The 19,405-nt window shown below is 40.8% G+C and overlaps 1 protein-coding gene across 5 annotated transcripts in view; it reads left to right on the top strand.

Annotated features, from left to right (window-relative positions):
- The window catches only part of LOC133661522 (fibroblast growth factor 6-like), a 24,615-nt gene extending 5,210 nt beyond the window's left edge, over positions 1-19,405 (top strand). Inside the window, exons 3-7 of one of the 5 annotated variants that reach the window (XM_062064781.1) lie at positions 12,376-12,471; positions 13,981-15,082; positions 15,158-15,937; positions 16,049-16,152; positions 16,900-19,405. In XM_062064781.1, coding sequence (XP_061920765.1) covers positions 15,646-15,937; positions 16,049-16,152; positions 16,900-17,076 — 573 coding nt within the window. In that variant the 5' untranslated portion in view covers positions 12,376-12,471; positions 13,981-15,082; positions 15,158-15,645 and the 3' untranslated portion in view covers positions 17,077-19,405. Of the gene's footprint in view, positions 1-12,375; positions 12,472-13,980; positions 15,083-15,157; positions 15,938-16,048; positions 16,153-16,899 lie in introns of those variants that run through there. The other 4 variants (XM_062064783.1, XM_062064780.1, XM_062064782.1 and 1 more) reach the window with 4 other exon arrangements.

Here is a 19,405-nt window from a genome sequence, read left to right as displayed (position 1 = left end):
AGGGTTGAAAAGGCTTTGCAAATTATTGTATTCCGTTTATATATACATCTAACACAATTTCCCAACTTATATGGAAACGGGGTTTGTATATATACACACACACATTCATACACACACGGTGATGTATTAATTACTCGGATGCATCACAACTATTTCCTTAAACAACACTTCATGAGAGACTACTTTGGGACAAATTATGATCCGTAACCTTATATTTTTGAGCCTGAATATATGGAGGATGAGCTAGAGGTTTTAGAAGCTGTTTGCCAAACAGATCCAGCTTTAGTAAAACATTAAGCATCACGCAGCATTACTGAGAAGTGCTAAATACAAGTGATGTGAATTAAGTGAAGTGAATTGTATTTATATAGCGCTTTTTATCTGGAGATGTAAAGCAGTTTTACATAGTGAAACCCATTATCTATATATTGAAGCTGCATTTAAACCAGTGTGGGTGATGCAGGGAGCAGGTGGGTAAAGTGTCTTGCCCAAGTACACAACGGCAGTGACTAGAATGGCAGAAGCGGGAATCGATCCTGGAACCCTTAAGTTGCTGGCACGGCCACTTTACCAACCGAACCATGCCGTCCCAATACAAATTATAAACATAATAAAACAAACACTTACTGTACAATGTCTGCCCGCATTGGGATGCCGACTAATGGGGTGTTCATATCTTCCCGTTAAGAAGAAAAATGTATCATAATTCTCTCGCAGGTAAAAAAGGAAAAAAGGGGATACAACCATTTTTTTGTGTCATTCTCACCATCTATTGGTTTAAGTTGAATGTAAAGTTGACCAACTTCTCGGTTTATAGCAACAACCTTCTACTATCTAGGTGAGAGGCATGTCTTATAACATATATTTAACTTTCACCAACTCAGAGGCGACGCAGCAGCTCAGCATGTCAATACTGTAGCTGTGTAAGCTACAGAGGGTCTCAGCATTTGTGATCGGCATTGAAAGACATTCATCGGCCATGGCGATCAGGTACTTTTTTACGAAAATACTGATTGGTGGCTGATCGATCGGCACATCCCTATCCAAACTAATTATTATGATCCGAACAACACCAATGCACCGAAATGGGTTAGGTCAGGGTTTTTTCATAAACTGTTCCATCACTACTGTAAAGTTGATCAGTCTGTTTGATAAACCCTCACTGGTCAAGAATTGCTTTATCCAGTTTTGACAGTTTAATATTCTTCTTGACCCTCGCTCATGAACAAGTTATAATGGGACTCGTCTGTGGGGAATTATGCTAATCAGCTGATTAGATGGTATATTGCAAGAAACACTGAGCGGTATGTTTTCTTCCTCTGCAAGTACGCTTGGATTCGTTTGTCCACTTCTTGTATGCTCCTCTTCTTTTGTAATGCATTTGGCTGGACTCCACTTGAAGAGCGCAGATACATTTCACAAACGAGCAAACAGCCCACAGTTGGCAGCGGTGTGGTCATCAGTTAATTGGAGCGTGTTAGTTGGAAGTGGTCAGCACGCAGCCCCCACACCCCCACCCCACTCGACCACTCACATGTGAATGCCATCATTATGTTGTGCGCGACCTTCCAGAGTGGTAGTTTGCATGGTTGCGCCCCCCTTCCAGCGCCGGTGCCCTTGTATGGTTATTCCGCTGTTGTTATTTACATTGCTGCGCGGAATATTTTGCTCCCTCTCTGAGCTGTAACGTGGTAACTTTTATTTGATTTTGTTTGTATGAATCGAAGAGGATTTCTATGGCACTGTTTGAGGTATTTTTTAGTGTCCTCTCTGGTTCTCTGCCAGCTATTTACAAGCCCCGTAGACTAAATTTGGATGTATGAATTCTTGGCTGTTTCGGATATCCGGCGTGTCGGGGGTGTTATTTCTAACCTGGAAATGACCTTCACGTCAGATGTCCTTCTAGTGGCAGAGTGGCGGGGACCACAGCACAGACACGTCTTTGGTCGTGGGCAGACACATCTGTCAATCAGTGCCTTCCGGAGTTTGTTTTCAGAGACCTCGTCGTCTTAAGTGCATGTTTTTTTTCCTTTTTTCTTTTTAGAGACTACACACACGGCGGCCACAAAGCTATTTGCTAGTGTCATGAATGTCGGCTGGTGACTGCACAAATGTATTGCTTTCGTTGAAAACAGCATTGATTATTATTGTAATCGCCTTTTATAGTGTGATTTTTATCATTATTAGCCTCAAAGTAAGACCTAGTTTGCTCAAATTGAGCCCATTTAATAATACTTTCCTGCAAAATTAATTTTAAACCTTTCAACCCTTAAACCGAACTATCAATCTTACTTTTCAAGTAGCTACCTCATTCTTAATAATTGGAACGTAAATGATTAAGTATCCCAAGTACTTCTTTCTTAGCATTTTTAGCTAGGAATGTTTACATTTTTCACATCGTGTCAAAAGTCAGAATGTTTTTTTAGATTAAAAGACTTTTGTCAATAGCACTCAATGCATCCACATTTTGATGCCAAACAATCATCTTTAATTACCAGTGAAGGAACATTGATTGTTGCAATGCAGAGTCACAAGCCTTCTGGTTGGGATGTCCTAACACCTTTTTGGACACCAGAGGAGGACAGAGAGCAGCAAGGAAGTGGAGGACCATCACATGCCAAAGTCTTTGACTAAGTTTGCACTGCAGGCCTAAGTGGCCCAAATCAGATTTGTTTTAGATCTGATTTTTCCCAGCTGAATGTTTACACTGCAAGTAAAATGTGATTTTTATCAGACTCCAGTGTAAACGCACACATGCCCCAATGTGGCCTCGACGTCATTTGCATGTGCACTTCGATAAAGTCAAAACAAAGGAAGTTGACCTACTACTACAAAATATAATAAAGGTTCAACACCTTAAAAATGAGTGTTTCTTTACGTGAAAGTAAATGAAATTAATATTATGTATGTATGTAGTGTAATATATTTGGGAGGGTTGTAATATTTTAATGGCTGTTAAGTAGAGGAGACACGGACATCAGCGTGGATGTACGGGAGATTTATTTTTCAACTCACATGTAAGCAAATGTGCCACAGCGTCAATTCCGGTCTTTCAACAATCTGTATTTCTTCGGTATGAAAATATATATTCATAAATTACACAGCCTAATTTTTGCGCACTATTGACAAGTGATGCACCAATAATTTGGCCGTCTTAAATAGAAATCGAAACCGGATGATGTGATAAAATATCCACTTCCGATGGCGACTGCTTCTTTTTGGCGCACGCAAGTGACAAAGCTCGTCCAAATCACATTCAGGTCACATTGCGTTTAGACTGTAGTCACATTTGAAAAGATCAGATTCCAATCAGATTCAGGACTACCTCCTGATTTGGCTTTTTCTGATGCCAAAAAGTCAAATTTGAAGCACTTTGGAGCGTTTAGACTTGCAAAAAAAAATCTGATCTGTGTCACATGAGGGCAAAAAAGTCAGATTGGGTGTGCAGTCTAAACGGGGTCTTTGTCAAAGACAGGGGTGTCTCAACTTTTCCACTGGGTGCCGCACATTGAAAAATCAAAGCATGTGGGGGCCATTGTGAAATTTTTCATTTTCAAACCCAATATAATATATAGATTGTGTTAACCTTTTGGGCTCCCCTCAATTTCTCAGTCATGAAAATGTGAAAAAAAAAGTCAGATATTAATTTCATTTTGTCAATGCTGAACCCTTTTTGTTAAAAAAACAACAACCCTGTTTTATAGCAACAACCCAAAATATGCTATCCTTTCTCACAAAAAATGTTAAGAGGAATTTTTGACTTGAAGTAATAAATCATTTGTAAAATTGATTTTGATTCATTATTTTTTTTTTAGAAAAAAAAACATCTAACTAAAATTTCCCAGGGATCCAAAAGGGCCCCACGCATAAAAGTGTTAAAAATAAGTAATACATTATTTTATTTTTTACTTTCAACGCTTAAATCTTTAGAGCAACTTCAGATCTATTAGTCGATTTATAAGGTTTTATTTTTTGTTGGGTTATTTTTTTCTGTTTTTTTTTCCCCTTTTTGTCATAGAAAACTACTTTTTTGCCGTGTTTGTTGCATTTTTGTTGCTCTTGCTTGATTGTAAAATATGGGATCAAGGAGGTGGTCAGTAGTAGAGGGGCAACGTTCATATGTTTTAACCATTCAGTGTTTTATTGTTAATAGTTAATATTGTAAATCCCACGTTCGGTATTTTCGCGTACATTAGAGTGTCTTTTTCAGTAAAACACTAAACAGACCATCTCCAAAACGGAATGAACTTCGGTTATTGTACTGAATTATAAGAATGTTTTTTGTACAGAATATACATAAATTGTATAAAAATATACAATGTAGGATTTATAATAGAAATTATTAACAATAAAACACTAGATATTGACAATATGTGCTGTGCTCCTGCAGACCTCCTCCATGATCAACATCTTTTATCATCGAGCAAGAGCAACAAAGATGCAACAAACACAGCGAAACATAAATGCAAAAGGGTAAAAAACATCCACATATTCGATATAATACCACTGTTCTGCAGAACTTTGATGTAAAATTCTGCCTCAGTCTGTCAACGGCTATGGCTTTTTTGCCCTGTAAACAAGCCACGCCCACTCAGTTCGTTCCCAGAGCTTTGTATGTCACTCATAAGTGCAGATTTTAACCATTGGAACCATTTCTATAGTTTGAAAAGATCCAGCGGGCCTCATTGAAATTTAAATTATGTTGTAATATGCCAAGATAACCCAGTCAAAACCGGTGTCACGTGACTTCAAACTTCACCTCATTGACTGGTTTTGAGACGGGATGGATTGCTTCCGTCTCAATTTACCGAAAGTGAGAATTTTTATACTCTGAATTTTTATACACTGAATTTTAAAACATTTAATTTATTTTCAATTAAATTGTCAGCATAATTTGATGTAAAAAAAAATTAAGTTCACAAAATGCAAAACCAAAAAATTTACTTATACAAATTCGGTGTCAAAAAAAGCTTTTGACAAAATTGACCTCCATACAGTTCTATTCTAACTTCTCCCAAAGCCCTCTGTGCAAAACCTGGATATGTGTTCATACCCTCAAAGCCCTGCCTCCATGTCCCCCTACATATGAAAACCCTGTCAGTAAGTTGAAAAAAAACAAGAAAAGTAAATCTGAAAAACAGAATATCGGAAATCAAAACCTGTGACACTAACAAAAACAGTAACCGTGACCCGCAGCCTAAAAGACCAGTTGAAAAATACAGCTCAAGAGCGCTTATAAAATTGTATCTGTAGAAACAAGAATAGTGTTTATTGATGAATTTTTGGTAAATATTTACTCTACTTCTTGCTGCTTTTTCATGGGGCTACTTTTGAGTATCATTTGTTAGCTGCTCTCCAGGACAGACCGTGCACTAAAACCTTTAACTAACTCCTTGCGGGTGTAGATTTCATCCAGTGGAGGCCATGACAGAAATAAAATAGTCTGATCTTTGTTGTGCTGGCTGAGTGACAGCATCCCCTCTCTTGGGACCTCTCTCAGACATGCACCATATCTGGCGCTCCCGCTCCACCCGTCAGCCAAATTTCCTTGATCCACCACTCGTTGCCGCCTGCCGGCCGTCTCACAGCCTCTTCTGCACCGACGATGCGCTCGCCCCCAGTGTGGTTTTCATCCTTTGGAGGGGGTGAGAAGGCGCAAAGCGGCAAGCAAAATGTGTGCGCAGATTCCTTGCATTCTCCTGCCCGCTACGCTGCGGCCTGGCCCGGTGTTGGGTTCCCCGGAGAGAAGCTAGAGGAGCCGGGGGGAAGGAATCGGCTGACGACTCAGCAGCTGACACCTCCTCTGATCTCTGTGTCTTCTCATAAACCAAATCATCAACTTTTATGCAGAGCCGGTGTTAGTCTTCTAAGCCTGAATTTCCGCACACATCTGTAATGTTCATGGACCTTGATACAGGGTCATAGTTCACCAAGCCAACCAGTCCAACTCGCCATGGTATGGTTTGGAATTGTAAATCCAACCATGCATTCAACATAGAAGAGACATGCCGCACAGTAATCAAAAAGACATCTTGCTTATTTATTACACGAAGACGACACACTTCTGGTTTATTCTTCCCATTCTGGAAGTTACCAGACTTTTCTGTCCACCAACCGCCTCTTTGGTGTCCTGACCACAGCAGTGTTCAGTAAAAACAAGGCTTTCAGATTTTAAAAACACTTGAGTGGTGGTGCACAAAGCTTGTGTGGACATCTCTGCTTAGGTTTGCACTCTCAAATGTAACACTTGCAAAGCCCTCTTATTAAGTGTTCAATCACACCTCATTGGACACCTGTTGCCACGTCCTTTAGTCCCCTCGGGATGGGATTGTGATGACTCGGGCTGTAAAAGTGATCAATGGTCATCTTGATGGCTTTTACACCTGTCAGTCTTCGAGATAGTACAAAACTCCTAGTCATTACCTTGACACAAAACTGCTGCGTCATGAGTATGGTGTAACAGTACATGTATTCATAACCAATATTTTGGGTTCGGGACAGAGGCGACACATTAAAATAGAGGGACAGGAAGTGTTTCTCAAGCCAGACACATGCAGTGTAGTTTAACCTTTGGCTAGCGGGAGCCATGGCTAACGACAGTGCCAAGTAGATGATGGAGCCTGGAGACTGTCTTCCGTCGTTAGTTTTCTGTTTCCTGCACTCAAACAGACAACGACAAGTGGGTAAGATGAAAGCAGTGTCTAAGTTGGCATTGTTCAGTCACAATCGGGAATGACGCTTCAAGCTGAAACTATTAATGCTGCACTTCGGCCAATAAGAAACTTTAATTTTCGGAAAATCCAGGATGTTTGAACTATTATGTTGCATCGCTTTGTGTTGTTGAAAAGAAACGCTATAGGCCAAGGTTGTCTAAAGTGACATCCAGGGGCCATTTTTGACCAGCACAGCAGAGCTATATTTTTTTCTAGGTCATGTAAATTTTGCCGTTTCAGGGAATGTCCGAAATGGGATAAAAGAACTGATTGGACTAAGTAAAACAGTTTATACTTATGTGTGATGTCTTTAGGAGTGTTTTCATGCATATTTGTACGTGCTATTGTAATGTAATGAAGCTTGCGCCGTTAACATTAGCTAATATGCTAACACGTTTACGAGTGTCTGTTAGTATTATTAACATACAATGGCATTCTTTTTGTATTGTTTCAGTTTCGAAAATTCACCCAAACATCACAGTATTGAGTCTGTTTAACTGATTAGAGAGCTAGCTTTCACAGCCAGTGGGTTCATGATGATGATGTCCGTTTCGGTCGATCAGCTGTTTTACTGCAGTGTTACAGACATTGTTTGGAAAGAATTAAGGTACTGTATGAAAATAAACATTTACAAAATCTTTGTGTAAATTTCTCCTTTCACAACGTATATACATTCGGCTTATAGTCCAGTGCGGATAATATATGGAAAACATTTTTCATCCAAAATTTAGAAGGTGCAGCTTATATACCGATGCACTCTATAGTCCGGAAAAAAATGGTATATGATATAGAGGTATTCTGACAGGCATATGTAGTCATCAAATAATGCTTCCACTACCGTTAGTCGGGAACAACTCTTTTGGGTGTCTACACAAGTGCTATATAAATCTAATCCATTATTATTATTATTATTATAATAATGGCAATGGACACCTCTGCAAGGTGCAGTTCCTCTGTGAACATGTAACCTATTGTTTTCACTGAAATTGCTATTCCTGTTTAAACGGTGATGAAAACAAAAATGTAGGCTAACATTATTAGCGTCAATGTGAACTTCCTCACGCTGTAATTGTCTGCAAGCTTAGTGGTTAGCAGACACTATGAAATAAAAATATTTTAAAATAATTACTTACTAAAGTCAACTCTATCTACACGAGGTAGCTCATTTCGACGGGTGTTTAACTTGAGAAAAGTGCTGATGCGCATGTTAAGTAGCATTAAGTAGCTCATTTTAATGGGTAGCTCATTTCGACAGAAAACTGGAGCCGCGTTTGGGTTCAGGACTTTTTAACTATTGGGATATAGGGCCTGCCGGAAGTCTGCGCTCTTCAAGTGCTTTTCTAGTTGGGAGGAAATAATTGCCCTGTTATGCTAAACACAAATTGTCCACTGCATAGTATGCTGGCTCTCAGAAAGTTATTAGACATTACTCCGCTTTGTCACTTATAACACAAAGCTAAGATATTGATGTTTTGGGGTTGGATTATCGTCTTAAATGTATAAACTGTCTCAAACGTACCTAAAAATGTTTTGAATGCTATGCCTATTTTTATATTTTATTTGAAAATGGTATTTTGTGCAGAATAACCTCCCAATATTTTTTAAAAGCCATGAAAGTGGTTATAAGGTCACCTTATAACCACGGGGCAAACCTAACAGTGAATATGCCGCAGCGTTACACCCCTAATCATGAGCTGTTTGCTCGTGTTAAAGTCACCGCCACGTCACTCCTCCATTTGGCAATGGACACCTCTGCATGGTGCACAGGCTGCTGCATACCCTTGGAGTGATGGTAGGAGTAGAAGGTTACTTCGGCTGCTGAATTAAACATCAGCTGACTCAGTGAGAATCAAGAACCCTCCCAAGCTCACTATTTGGACATCCGTTCTATTTTTTGTTCAGTGTATTGATCTCTGCAATGCCGCAACCTGCAAAGTTTACGAGCACAGGCCACACATTGTAGTGCGATATTTGTATCTCATGCTTCTGTAACTGGCAGAACAATAGTTGTCTCACAGTCAGGAGATCCGGTTTTGAATCTACACATGAACATCTCTGTGTGGACTGCATGTTCTTCCCATGCTTGCATGGCTTTTCTCCTGGTACTTCGTTTCATATCCTCAAAAACTTGCATCTTCTGTAATTGGAGATACTGAATTGTACTTAAGTGTGAATGTGAGTGTGTGGTTTTAGTATTTCCCGCATTTCAGCAATCAGTTTGTGGCGGTAGGGGCATGACCGGGGCGATGTTAAAATTATGTAATTGTATAATTTGCATAATGGGCTATAATGCATGTATTTTTTTAAAGGCAGAAATTGTTATATTTAAAGACAAACCTGTGGTTCAACATATATTTTTCTTTTACTATTATGTCGTTTTGCTGTATATTTAAATACTGGCTGCTTATTTTATTACTACAATGTAACACAGGCTGCACTTGTACACCACTGTATTATTTACATTTATTATTATGCCCTCAATGTTGGAATTTAGTTTGGCAGATAGGTAAACAGTTCTTTAAATTAGAGGTGAAAAATCTTCCAACTTTAGGTTGTTTGTTACCCCGGATTTCCACTAAATGTAACTACACCTGCACGGCGGCGGGCTCTTTCCGTTTTTATTCAAATCAGTGTGTCAGTTTCCACCACTAAATACACGCAGAGCTTCTATATTTGCCGAACGCCGCAACAAATCCGTTCAACTTAGCTAAAATCTGCTGGTGTTAGACAGGAAGTCATTCAGAAACACAAAATACATTTTTCAGTTTACTTTCAAAACAAAATACTCCGTTTTCAAGGTGTATTTTACTTCACAACTTGAAACATCCTAATGGTCGGTGATGGACATGAAGTCAACTTGTCAAAGATTTTCAGACATAATTTCACCCTGTTGACACAAATGGATAAGGACATGCTGACTTTGGAGGTCCAAAATTAAAGAATAATATGCATGCATATCACAGGCAGCTATATGATGATGTGTGGGCCTGTGTCAAACAACAGGTGATACGGGGGCTAGGGAAAGCAGGGGAGTGGTTGTTGTGTGTTCATGAGGGAAAAACTATTGTTGGTGTTACGTTCAGCACCTGTTAAGCCAGGACCACGTTTATGTGCTTCTGCTCCTCTGGAAGGACAGAATAAACTGTTTGTGGTTCGCTTTATTACAATTCCCCTTATCACATGATTACGCATGGATTCGCAAGATCTGGTAAAAGTCCACCCTATTTTTCGCAACTGTGGATGGCGGTTTCGTTCAGCAGCCCTTCCGCATTTAGTGGAAATCCGAGGATAGTCCCTACAATGAAGTTGCTGTAAAACTAAACACACCAAGAAAAGTGGAATAATAGCCACATTAAGTGTACATACAAGTTAAAAGTATGTTAAATCAACAATACAGATTAGTATAAACTAAAAACAAAAAAAGCAATACACCAATTGCTTGTATTCCGTCACGTGACTTCTTCCCAGAAGTGAAAACCAGTGGTAGTCAACCAAGCTAAGATGGCTGTTGTGCATCAAGCAGCGTACAAAAAGAAGATACAAGCAAAAAATCTAACTATGCAATGGCATAGATCTCTATACTTGATCAAAAAAAGACTGGTCGAGTGATATCTGTTATGGGTGTACAGGGGGAAGGAGACGGCACAGACAGGAGGGGCGGCATATAAGCTATATATATATATATATATATATATATATATATATATATATATATATATATATATATATATATATATATCATGAAATGCAACCTTGATACCAATTTCCTTGATGCAGCTACACGCAAAGAAGTTGTAGGCCTCCATGCTATATATATGTTGTGTTGATTGACTGTGATTGATTGCAGTTGCTTGCTGCAGCCGGACTGGTACGCGCTTGGTGCGCTCCCGGAAGTGCGCTCAGCACAGCGTACACATGAATGCGCACTGACGTGCGCCCGGGCCATGACAATATGAAGGATTATCCGTTATTATTCTCAGACATATCGAACTATCTGGTGTTCCAGATGTCATTTTACACTACAAAACAGATGAAAACTTGGCAAAGAATGGAGGCCTACAACTTCTTTGCGTGTAGCTGCATCAAGGAAATGGGTATCAAGGTTGCATTTCATGATTTAACTTCCTGTCTACAGCCATGTTTGTTGCCTTGTCGTTATTTCACGTGCTGTTTATGAGTATGCATGTTTTTCCCCCGCCTTTATCAAAATATAACTATAGATGTCACCGTTGTGTATGTGCTGAAAGCTTCATTTATGATTGCTGCCTTTGGTAAAAGCTTAACTCCTTAAGGTTTTGCTCACATTTGCTTTCTTTTATTTAGACTCGCAGAGTTGGTGTTTTACAAAACAATCGTTGCAAAAATGTGTTTTAAAAAAATGCAAATGATATCAAGATAATACTTTAATGGGAAATACTACAAGTTAAAACTTTATCAAACAAACCTTCAACACAGTGATCACTACAAACTCGTACATTCTTCGACTCTGCTCCCTTGGACTGGAGTGCGTGCTACTTTTCTCGTCGCCTGTCGTAAAATCTTGCATTTTTACGCCCTTCTTGATTACCTCTTGAGGAACTCTGAAAAAACATTTAACCTTTTCGAATTTTGAACGGTTCGTACAGCCGAAAACAACACAAGCACAGGGCATTTTTCTTTGAAAAAGGCTAAATGGTGCAGAGTAATTGAGAACAGACGCTGACTTGACCACCTCGCATATTTCGGACGTGAACTGGGCGTGACGTCATGTAAATCCAAGCAATACAGGATAAAGGTTGGCTCTTATTCTGCTAGCTTAATGCTAACATACAATGGACGGCCCCATTGACAACGGAACGGAAAACTTGTACAGACAACAAAATTGACATAAAATAGCAACTGCATTTTTACTTGAGTGCATACTTTATGTTCACGAAACTATGTGGAAACGAAGACTAACCGTTAATTTTGTGCTCCTGAGCAAGTCTGATGCTCAGCACCGTGTGTGCTGAATAGCCTGTTGCTCAAACCTTAAAGACAAACAACGTTGTGGCGGCCCGCCACATCTATATTAATGTATGGGAAACACTGGCTTATTTGTACAAGTTCTGTGACAGAATGTGTACCCCGCTTCTCCCCCAATGTCAGCTGGGATAGACTCAAGCTCACCCGCGACCTAAAGACTACCAGCGCAATGACTGCTTGTGTAACCATCACATCAACGTAACAGTTGTGCAGCTAATTATTTTTGTCTATGTCAAGTATTCTGATGTAATTCCAGAGAAATCCCCCTCACAGCCAGCTGCTCCCCCAATATCTCCCCTTTAAAGCCCGACTTAATCAAACCCATTGCTTTGAACTTTGCATCCTGCTGGATGTACTAAGACTTTCATAATGTGCTAAAGCTGTGTGAATGCTAACTCCCCGTGGCCCATTTTCTCATTGATTGCATGTGTGCGCTAAATAGATGCAACAGAAGACAGCTGAGTTTCTTTAACAGTGCTTTGACAGCGTCCATCACAACGGAGCATTATCATCACTTGTGTTTTAGCTCATTAGATTGTGCAGGCGTGCATAATGTTGTGGCTTTAATCGTTACGCATCATACTCATTAAAAGTGTCCACTTTGCATCGAATCAGGTTTCACTTGTCAATAAGGCAGCTTTTTTTTTTGTCTATTCAGGCGCTTGGTGGCCTTGTGCAAAGCTGCATGCTGTCTGTGCAGAAACACAGCAGCGGACTGCTATCATTTTCACCACAAGAGGCTGAAAGCAAACAGGTAGAGACTTTTAGAGGGGACCTATGTTGAATGTTGTCTTTTCTGTATTGTAAATGTTGTTACGATGTTGGATACTCGTGTTTAAACATGGCCATGGAGGTTACTGCATGTTGGCGTGAGCTTGACGGCAGTTTTGGATGCGACTGGCTCAGTTGTGACGTCACCGCGAGGTAGATGTTCTTATTTAGACATTAAGTTAAAATCTCAGCCAGGGGTGGAGCTCCCCCCCTCAGTTCCCCTTTTAGGCTGTGTGGAAACACAAAAGAAGGTTGGATAAAGTATTATTTTCATCTAATCTTGGCAGGAGCATAATAACACCAACGTGTGACATGCAGTGACATAAACGCTGCTATAAACAGCTTTTTTATGTAGAGTCTGATTCAATCAGCATGTGTGCAGGTGTATGTTATGTTGTGACCGGGTGAATCTTATGTTTATGAAGTTTATCTTTGTCTGTGGGAAAAAAATAGCGGTGACAACTTTAAGATATATATTTAAACAGTGTACATTTTCAAAAGATAAATCATGATACTTTTGGAGAGGGTGGGGCGTGGTTTTGTTTGCACTCTGAAAACGCCTCCACAATCAAACGTCTCGCAAAAAAACGGGTTATACTGACTGGAGCAAAATTTATGCAAAATTTAAACCAATGCATATCCAATACATATTATCTAGACAAGTGCATCTCAAACTTTTTTCACCTAGTACCACCTCAGAAAACACTTGGCTCTCCAGGTACCACAATAATGACCAACATTAAAATACAGTAGCGTAGTAGGACTAAGTATTTATTAAAAACAAGGCAGATGATTTATTAAAAAAGTATATTCAATATTTTTGCCACTGTAACATTACACATAGTTTGAACAATAAGACTGTTTAAATATAAGAAAATAAAACACTTTACTATAAACAAGTGATTCTTCGGCGTACCACGAGATGGAGCCCAACAGTTTGAAAATCCCTGACCTAGACCACAAGGAAGTGTTTTAAATGTAGATTAGTCATCATAGGTCCCCTTCCAGGGAAGCGCTACATTTGCTTGTTATTTTTTGGCAGCTGTTTACTAGTACCGAGGCGTCTCTATGCTAAAGGTTGGTTGCTATAGTGACAACAGGCTCTTTGGGACTGCATGCTGGGGTGCTTTATGACGTGCTGGGAATCCCCCCGAGTGTACCAGCAGCTCCCTGCAGGATGTAAAGGAGAGTGAGCCACACACAAATCTACTAACTAAATTTTTGTGGAATATGTCACCATTTTTTTTTTCTTTGGGTATCGGAAGCAAACGTGTGACCAGGCCAAGTATTTGCTTGTGTAAATGTCCTGAACAAACATCTCACAGGAAGTGTCAACTTCTTTTACACCATCCTGCTAAATAAGGCAACAGGCCGCTGTCCCCAATTTGGATTCCAGAGATACAGTATACTCCATCCTTCCATCCAGTCCATGCCATGATTGCTCATCACCAATGAATGTCAAACACACTACCCCGCCCATCCCCTGCTGCAGGTCTCCCATGTCAGCTAACCCCTACCCTCCCGGAGGAAGACACAAAGAAAATCGAGACGCTCTCCATAATAAAAGCAGAAAGGAGTCTGAACTGATCGATGGGAAACTAACAAATAGAATTACACTCATCAAGAAAGCTAAGAAAGCAAGACAATGGATGGCATCGACAGAATATCGTAGCACTTACTTGGGGGTATCTCAGTCCGATATAGATATCAGAATCTGATTTGTTGGCCGAGTATGTTTAACAAATAAGGAATTAGACTTGGTAGACTGTGCTCTCTTTGTTCGATGCAAAAATCAAATATAAACGCAACTACTACAAGAGCATATATCGGTCCAATATCAGCACAAAACATGCATCAAATGATTTTGGCTTAATCTAAAATCTCCGATATTATCTGCGATACAAGCAGTGCTGCAGCATGTTGTGCAAAGCTGGACAGCCAGTTAACATCTAAATGTCCTCCAATAAGCACACAAAGTTGGTCTTTTTTCTATTTTAGTCAAGTCATTTACAAAAGGTAAACATGGTAGGCTCTAGGCTATGAGGAGCTAGCAGCTACACAACAGCTAAGCACACAATAGCACACAAGCTAGATGCGTAATAATGTAAGTGACTTTCACTGAACATTATTGCAGTCTTAAACAGCTCATTTTTCAATGTAGGCAATTATGTTGTAATGAGAAAATAGAAATATGTGATGTATCATATTGTACATGTTTGCATGTTCGCAATAAACAACATCAACTTTAAGTTTGCGCGGCCACATTGGCTGGCATCAGTTACAGATGCTTGTTAAAGAAAATTGATATTTGAGCTTTTTCTGTTATGACTGATAAAGTTATTGGCATACTTTATCATGATATATATTTTATAAAAAACAAATTTTGTCTTCAGAATATGCCAAAAGCTGCGAACGAAAACACTTTGGACATGCTTGGTGTAGTCCTTCATTTCACATATAATTGTATATCGATAATTTGCATAATAATTAGAATAGGATGAAGGTGTGTTCATTTAAACCCACATCTAATGTTAACAAACAGTATGAAGATGTGGCTCACTGCTGCCCCCTGTGGAACAACCCGGCACCACAAGGTGATTGTGCGGTTCATAAAGTTGTCTGTATCTTGTTCTGCAAATAATTAAGAAGCGTGTGTTTTATTTTGAAAGGCACCAGGGGAAACTCTCGCCCTGATAGTGTGTGTCTTGCCTGGCGAGGGTGTGAAGGTGCAGCACCCCCATCGTCCCCATCAGAACTGTCTCTCCTGGGCTCCTGGACCCCTCTTCTTCCCCTCTCCTCCTCCTCCCTTCTTCCACTCGTGACTCAGTTTTTAGTGGGGTGGTGCAGTGGGGGGTGCTGCTGCAGTCACAGTGATGTCATTCGGAAGGATGACAGCGTCAGCACGGCCAAGGTGAGCTCCCTCTGCGGTGTCCCTCCACTCGGCCGGCCGGCAAACGAGGCGGCCAAAGATGCTCGTCGCCACCTGCACCACTTCAAGCTCGGACGCGCTCCCTCCCTTCCGGACCCCGGGCCATGGGGCCCTGAGTTGCCTTCCCCCCCGCCAATGTCACAGGGCGAGAAGTAGGACGAGGTGCGTTTTTAGGGCAGGTGACCGCTTGCCCCCCCGTGTCGGACTGCGCAAAGGCGCCTCTGCAGCATGACGAGCGGGGCCAGGACGCTGCCGGCCACGCTTCTTCTCTGGACATGTCTCTGGGGGGTAGTCGCCCCGAGCAGGACTAATGGCACCGACTTGGAGCGGCGCTGGGAGACCTTGTTCTCCCGCTCCTACCTCGGCCTACCTGGAGGGCGGGCGCAGCTGAGCTGGCAGAGCGACTACCTGCAGGGCATCAAGCGGGTGCGCCGCCTCTACTGCAACGTGGGCATCGGCTTCCACCTGCAGGTGCTGCCGGACGGAAGCATCGGCGGCGCGCACCTGGAGGACCCGTACAGTGAGTTGGCGCAGTCAGTGCGTGTGCGTAAAAAGTGTGGGACGCATGCGCAGAAGGAAGGAAGCGCACCTGCCAACGGCGATGATGCTAATGCTAACCGTGTGTCTTCAGGTCTCATCCAGATCTCCAGCGTGGACCGAGGAGTGGTCAGCTTGTTGGGCGTGAAGACAGAACTCTTTGTGGCCATGAGCCGCAGGGGGAGGCTCTATGGGACGGTAAGTACAGTCCGCCATGATGGATTATAGCAGGGGCGGAGCTAAACAAGTAGCCTCCAGTGTCCCCTCAATACATATTTACAACAGGTAACTCTCCCTTTTTTTATATAGCATATCATCTCTATCAAACATATATAGATGTTTGAGGGGGAAAACACTTTACAATATATTTTTAAATAGTTATAACGCAGCACCCATAAATAAATCACTGTGACATTTATGACGGTTGCTTTGACATTTTAGAAGAGTGCTGGCACTTACGACTACAGTAAATAGATGTCCATGAAGTGTCTGACTACAACTACTGAGTGCAATAGTAAATGTAAATAAAACATTACATAGCGTAACATGGACTGATATTTATATCAGGGGTGTCCAAAGTCCAACTCGCAGCACAATCCAAAAATAATATTAAAAAAACACAAATAGGTGACATTTAACGAGATGAATAACACAAAGCTGGCATGCAGGCTGTTTTTTTAATTGAAATATTTTACTGGTTTTGAAAGTGAAAAATATGAAAATGGCCCCTGCATCCTTTCATTTTTGACAAATATGGAGATAGGCTCCAGCGACCCCAAAAGAGACAAGCGGTAGAAAATGGATGGATGGATAAATTCTCAACTTCTATGATTGTTTTTGACATGCTACTTTTTATTAGTCAGTGCTGCCAACTGTGACAATAAAGTTCTATTCATTACCACGGTTTTTTTTGTGACTTTCTTTTTGGCCTTCTGCGTCCCCCAGAGGCTCTTTGGCGCTGAGTGCAAGTTCAAAGAGACGCTGTTGGCCAACAACTACAACGCCTACGAGTCGTTTGTTTACAAGGGCTTCTACATGGCCCTCAGCAGGCACGGCCGGCCGCGGCGAGGCGACAAGGCCACCACCGCCTCCACCGCCACGCACTTCCTCCCTCGGCTGTGACGCCACCGTTTGCACATGTGGACTCTTTCTTTCCTCCAGGTAACACGCCGTATAGACGCCAATGTGACGAGGGGATTATAGGGGCACAAATACATAAATATATGTATATTTAGAGAGCCATCTTTGTACCTTACTGTGCTGCTTGTTGGGCCTTCGCCGCTCTCACTCGGTGCTCGCTCCACTTTGCCGTGTGGACAAAAGTATTTGGACACATTTTCCTCCTGATACTTTTGTCCACAGAGTGTGGGTGTTGACATGGAAGAAATGCAACAGTAAAATGTCTTGAATTACCTCAAAGCAGCGACTTACTAGATGAAGGATGCATGATGAGTGAGTGTGAGCGCGTGACTTCAATGCACTACTTAGAGGTGCCTTGTAAGAGACTAGCATGTAAGAGACACCCGGCACAGTCAAAAATAGAAATGACGTTCCAGAGCCTGGGCCTCAAGCAAGGGGGGGTTGAAAAGATCTCTGCTTCTTTGCTTTAATTGGAAGGATTAAGTCATTTATGGGGGAGAGCACAAGAAGAGTAAGACCTCCGTAGAGCTTCTATATCGGCAAAGATCAAACGTGAGCTGTAGAAATATTGCTTAAACGTGCTATTTAAAAATACAACTGCAAATACTGCAACCACTAAAGGCTTGAAAGGGACACATGTCACTGAAGAAGGAAGGGTGACCTTTGACCTCCAGGGTGTATGAATTAGGGATGGGTACCGAATTCTATACTTTTATCCGGTCCGATTTACGTAAAAAAAACAGTACCATATTTCAATACCACGTCTGGTTGCAGAGTCACCAATTTAAACACTTTCGAGCGTACTACGCCTCTCGGTAATGTTACAATTTTTCATGTCAACAAAGCAAAAAGAAAGTTCTTGAAAGTACAGTTAAGACTCCACTTGTCAGAATGTGCTAGCTCGATACTAATTTACATTGGATATGCCTTATACATGCTACCGATTAGCATTAGCGATTTTACATGGTGATTTCAACACCTTCAAATTTAGTAATGAAAACTAGAACTAAGATGCACGTTACAATCGAACAGCTCGTGCGTAATAAGTAAAATACTTAACAGTTTGTGCACTTTGTAGGACTCAATAAAAGACAATAGTGGCACATTCAACTTGTTGGCAAAGACTACTTCTTGACTACGGCAACACACCAAGGACAAATTTAAATGAATGCATACTCTCAAATGAGACTCCGAAGTGTAAGAAAACAGGATATAACATATATGGACATCACAGTTATTATCAGTTCACTGTTTAATGAAAAAATATAGCTTTTATTATTAAACAATTAATATTTACTAACACAGGAACAAACAGAAAAGTACGGAAAATTAGTATCGTCGAGTACCCAGGGATCGGAACCGTATCGGTTCAATGTGTAAGGTAGCCATTTCTGATGATGGGTGGTTTGTAGAATGCAGCAAATGATGTCCTTCCATTGTGCTTGTTAGAAAGGTAAGAAAATACAATATACATATTTCTTTTTCACCGTCTTCATCAAGCGTAAGAAAATCAAAACATTTGAGAATGGAAAAAAAAAATGTGGCGAAGTGGGTGCAGCACGTTAACTTTTTCAACCTCACTCCATCCGCTCTTACTTCCTGCCGGCGGCCACCACCAGGATGTTCTATCCATCATCGATCAGAACATAAATGCTGTCAAAATCCAGATTATGAAGTAATGTCCCATATTTCATCATCCATGTCCTGTCCTTCTGCCGTCTAAGCCTCAAAGCCGCGGAACGTCAAAAGACAAAATGATGCATGATGAGAGCACTTCTCTTGTGGAACTGCACCTTCTGCTTCTTGATTGTATCAAAATAAACAAAAGTCATCAACAAAACAACGGGGAGCAGCTTTCAGCCTCGACCAAAAACGGACTGATGGAGTTTTTTTGTTTTGTTTGTTTGTTTTTTTAAAAAGATTATCAAACTTAATGTACTGCTGCATGAGCCCAAATGAGCGCTGTCACCTCCTGCCTTATCGTTTGTGCTGCAAAGTCAACATCTTTATTTTTGTACATATGTGCTGTGCACAGCCGTCCACTGTATTCCTGACAAACCAATAAAGTTTTTAATAACTCGCCGCTGACCTGGTTTGGGACTCAGCTGACTGACACACACTCTTACTATATTTGAAATCATATTCATCATGTCAATTGACACCTGATATGATGTACGTACATTACTATTATAAATGTTTGCCTTTAGTTAGATATTACATACAATAAAATATATTTACATATACTAAGTAGGTAACTATGGATTTATGGATACAGTACATAGACGATTCCTATCTTTGTCAAATCACATTA

This window comes from Entelurus aequoreus, linkage group LG12 (genome assembly GCF_033978785.1).
Source record: "Entelurus aequoreus isolate RoL-2023_Sb linkage group LG12, RoL_Eaeq_v1.1, whole genome shotgun sequence".
Taxonomy (NCBI): Eukaryota; Metazoa; Chordata; class Actinopteri; order Syngnathiformes; family Syngnathidae; genus Entelurus; species Entelurus aequoreus.
This window is presented reverse-complemented; position numbering and strand designations above follow the sequence as displayed.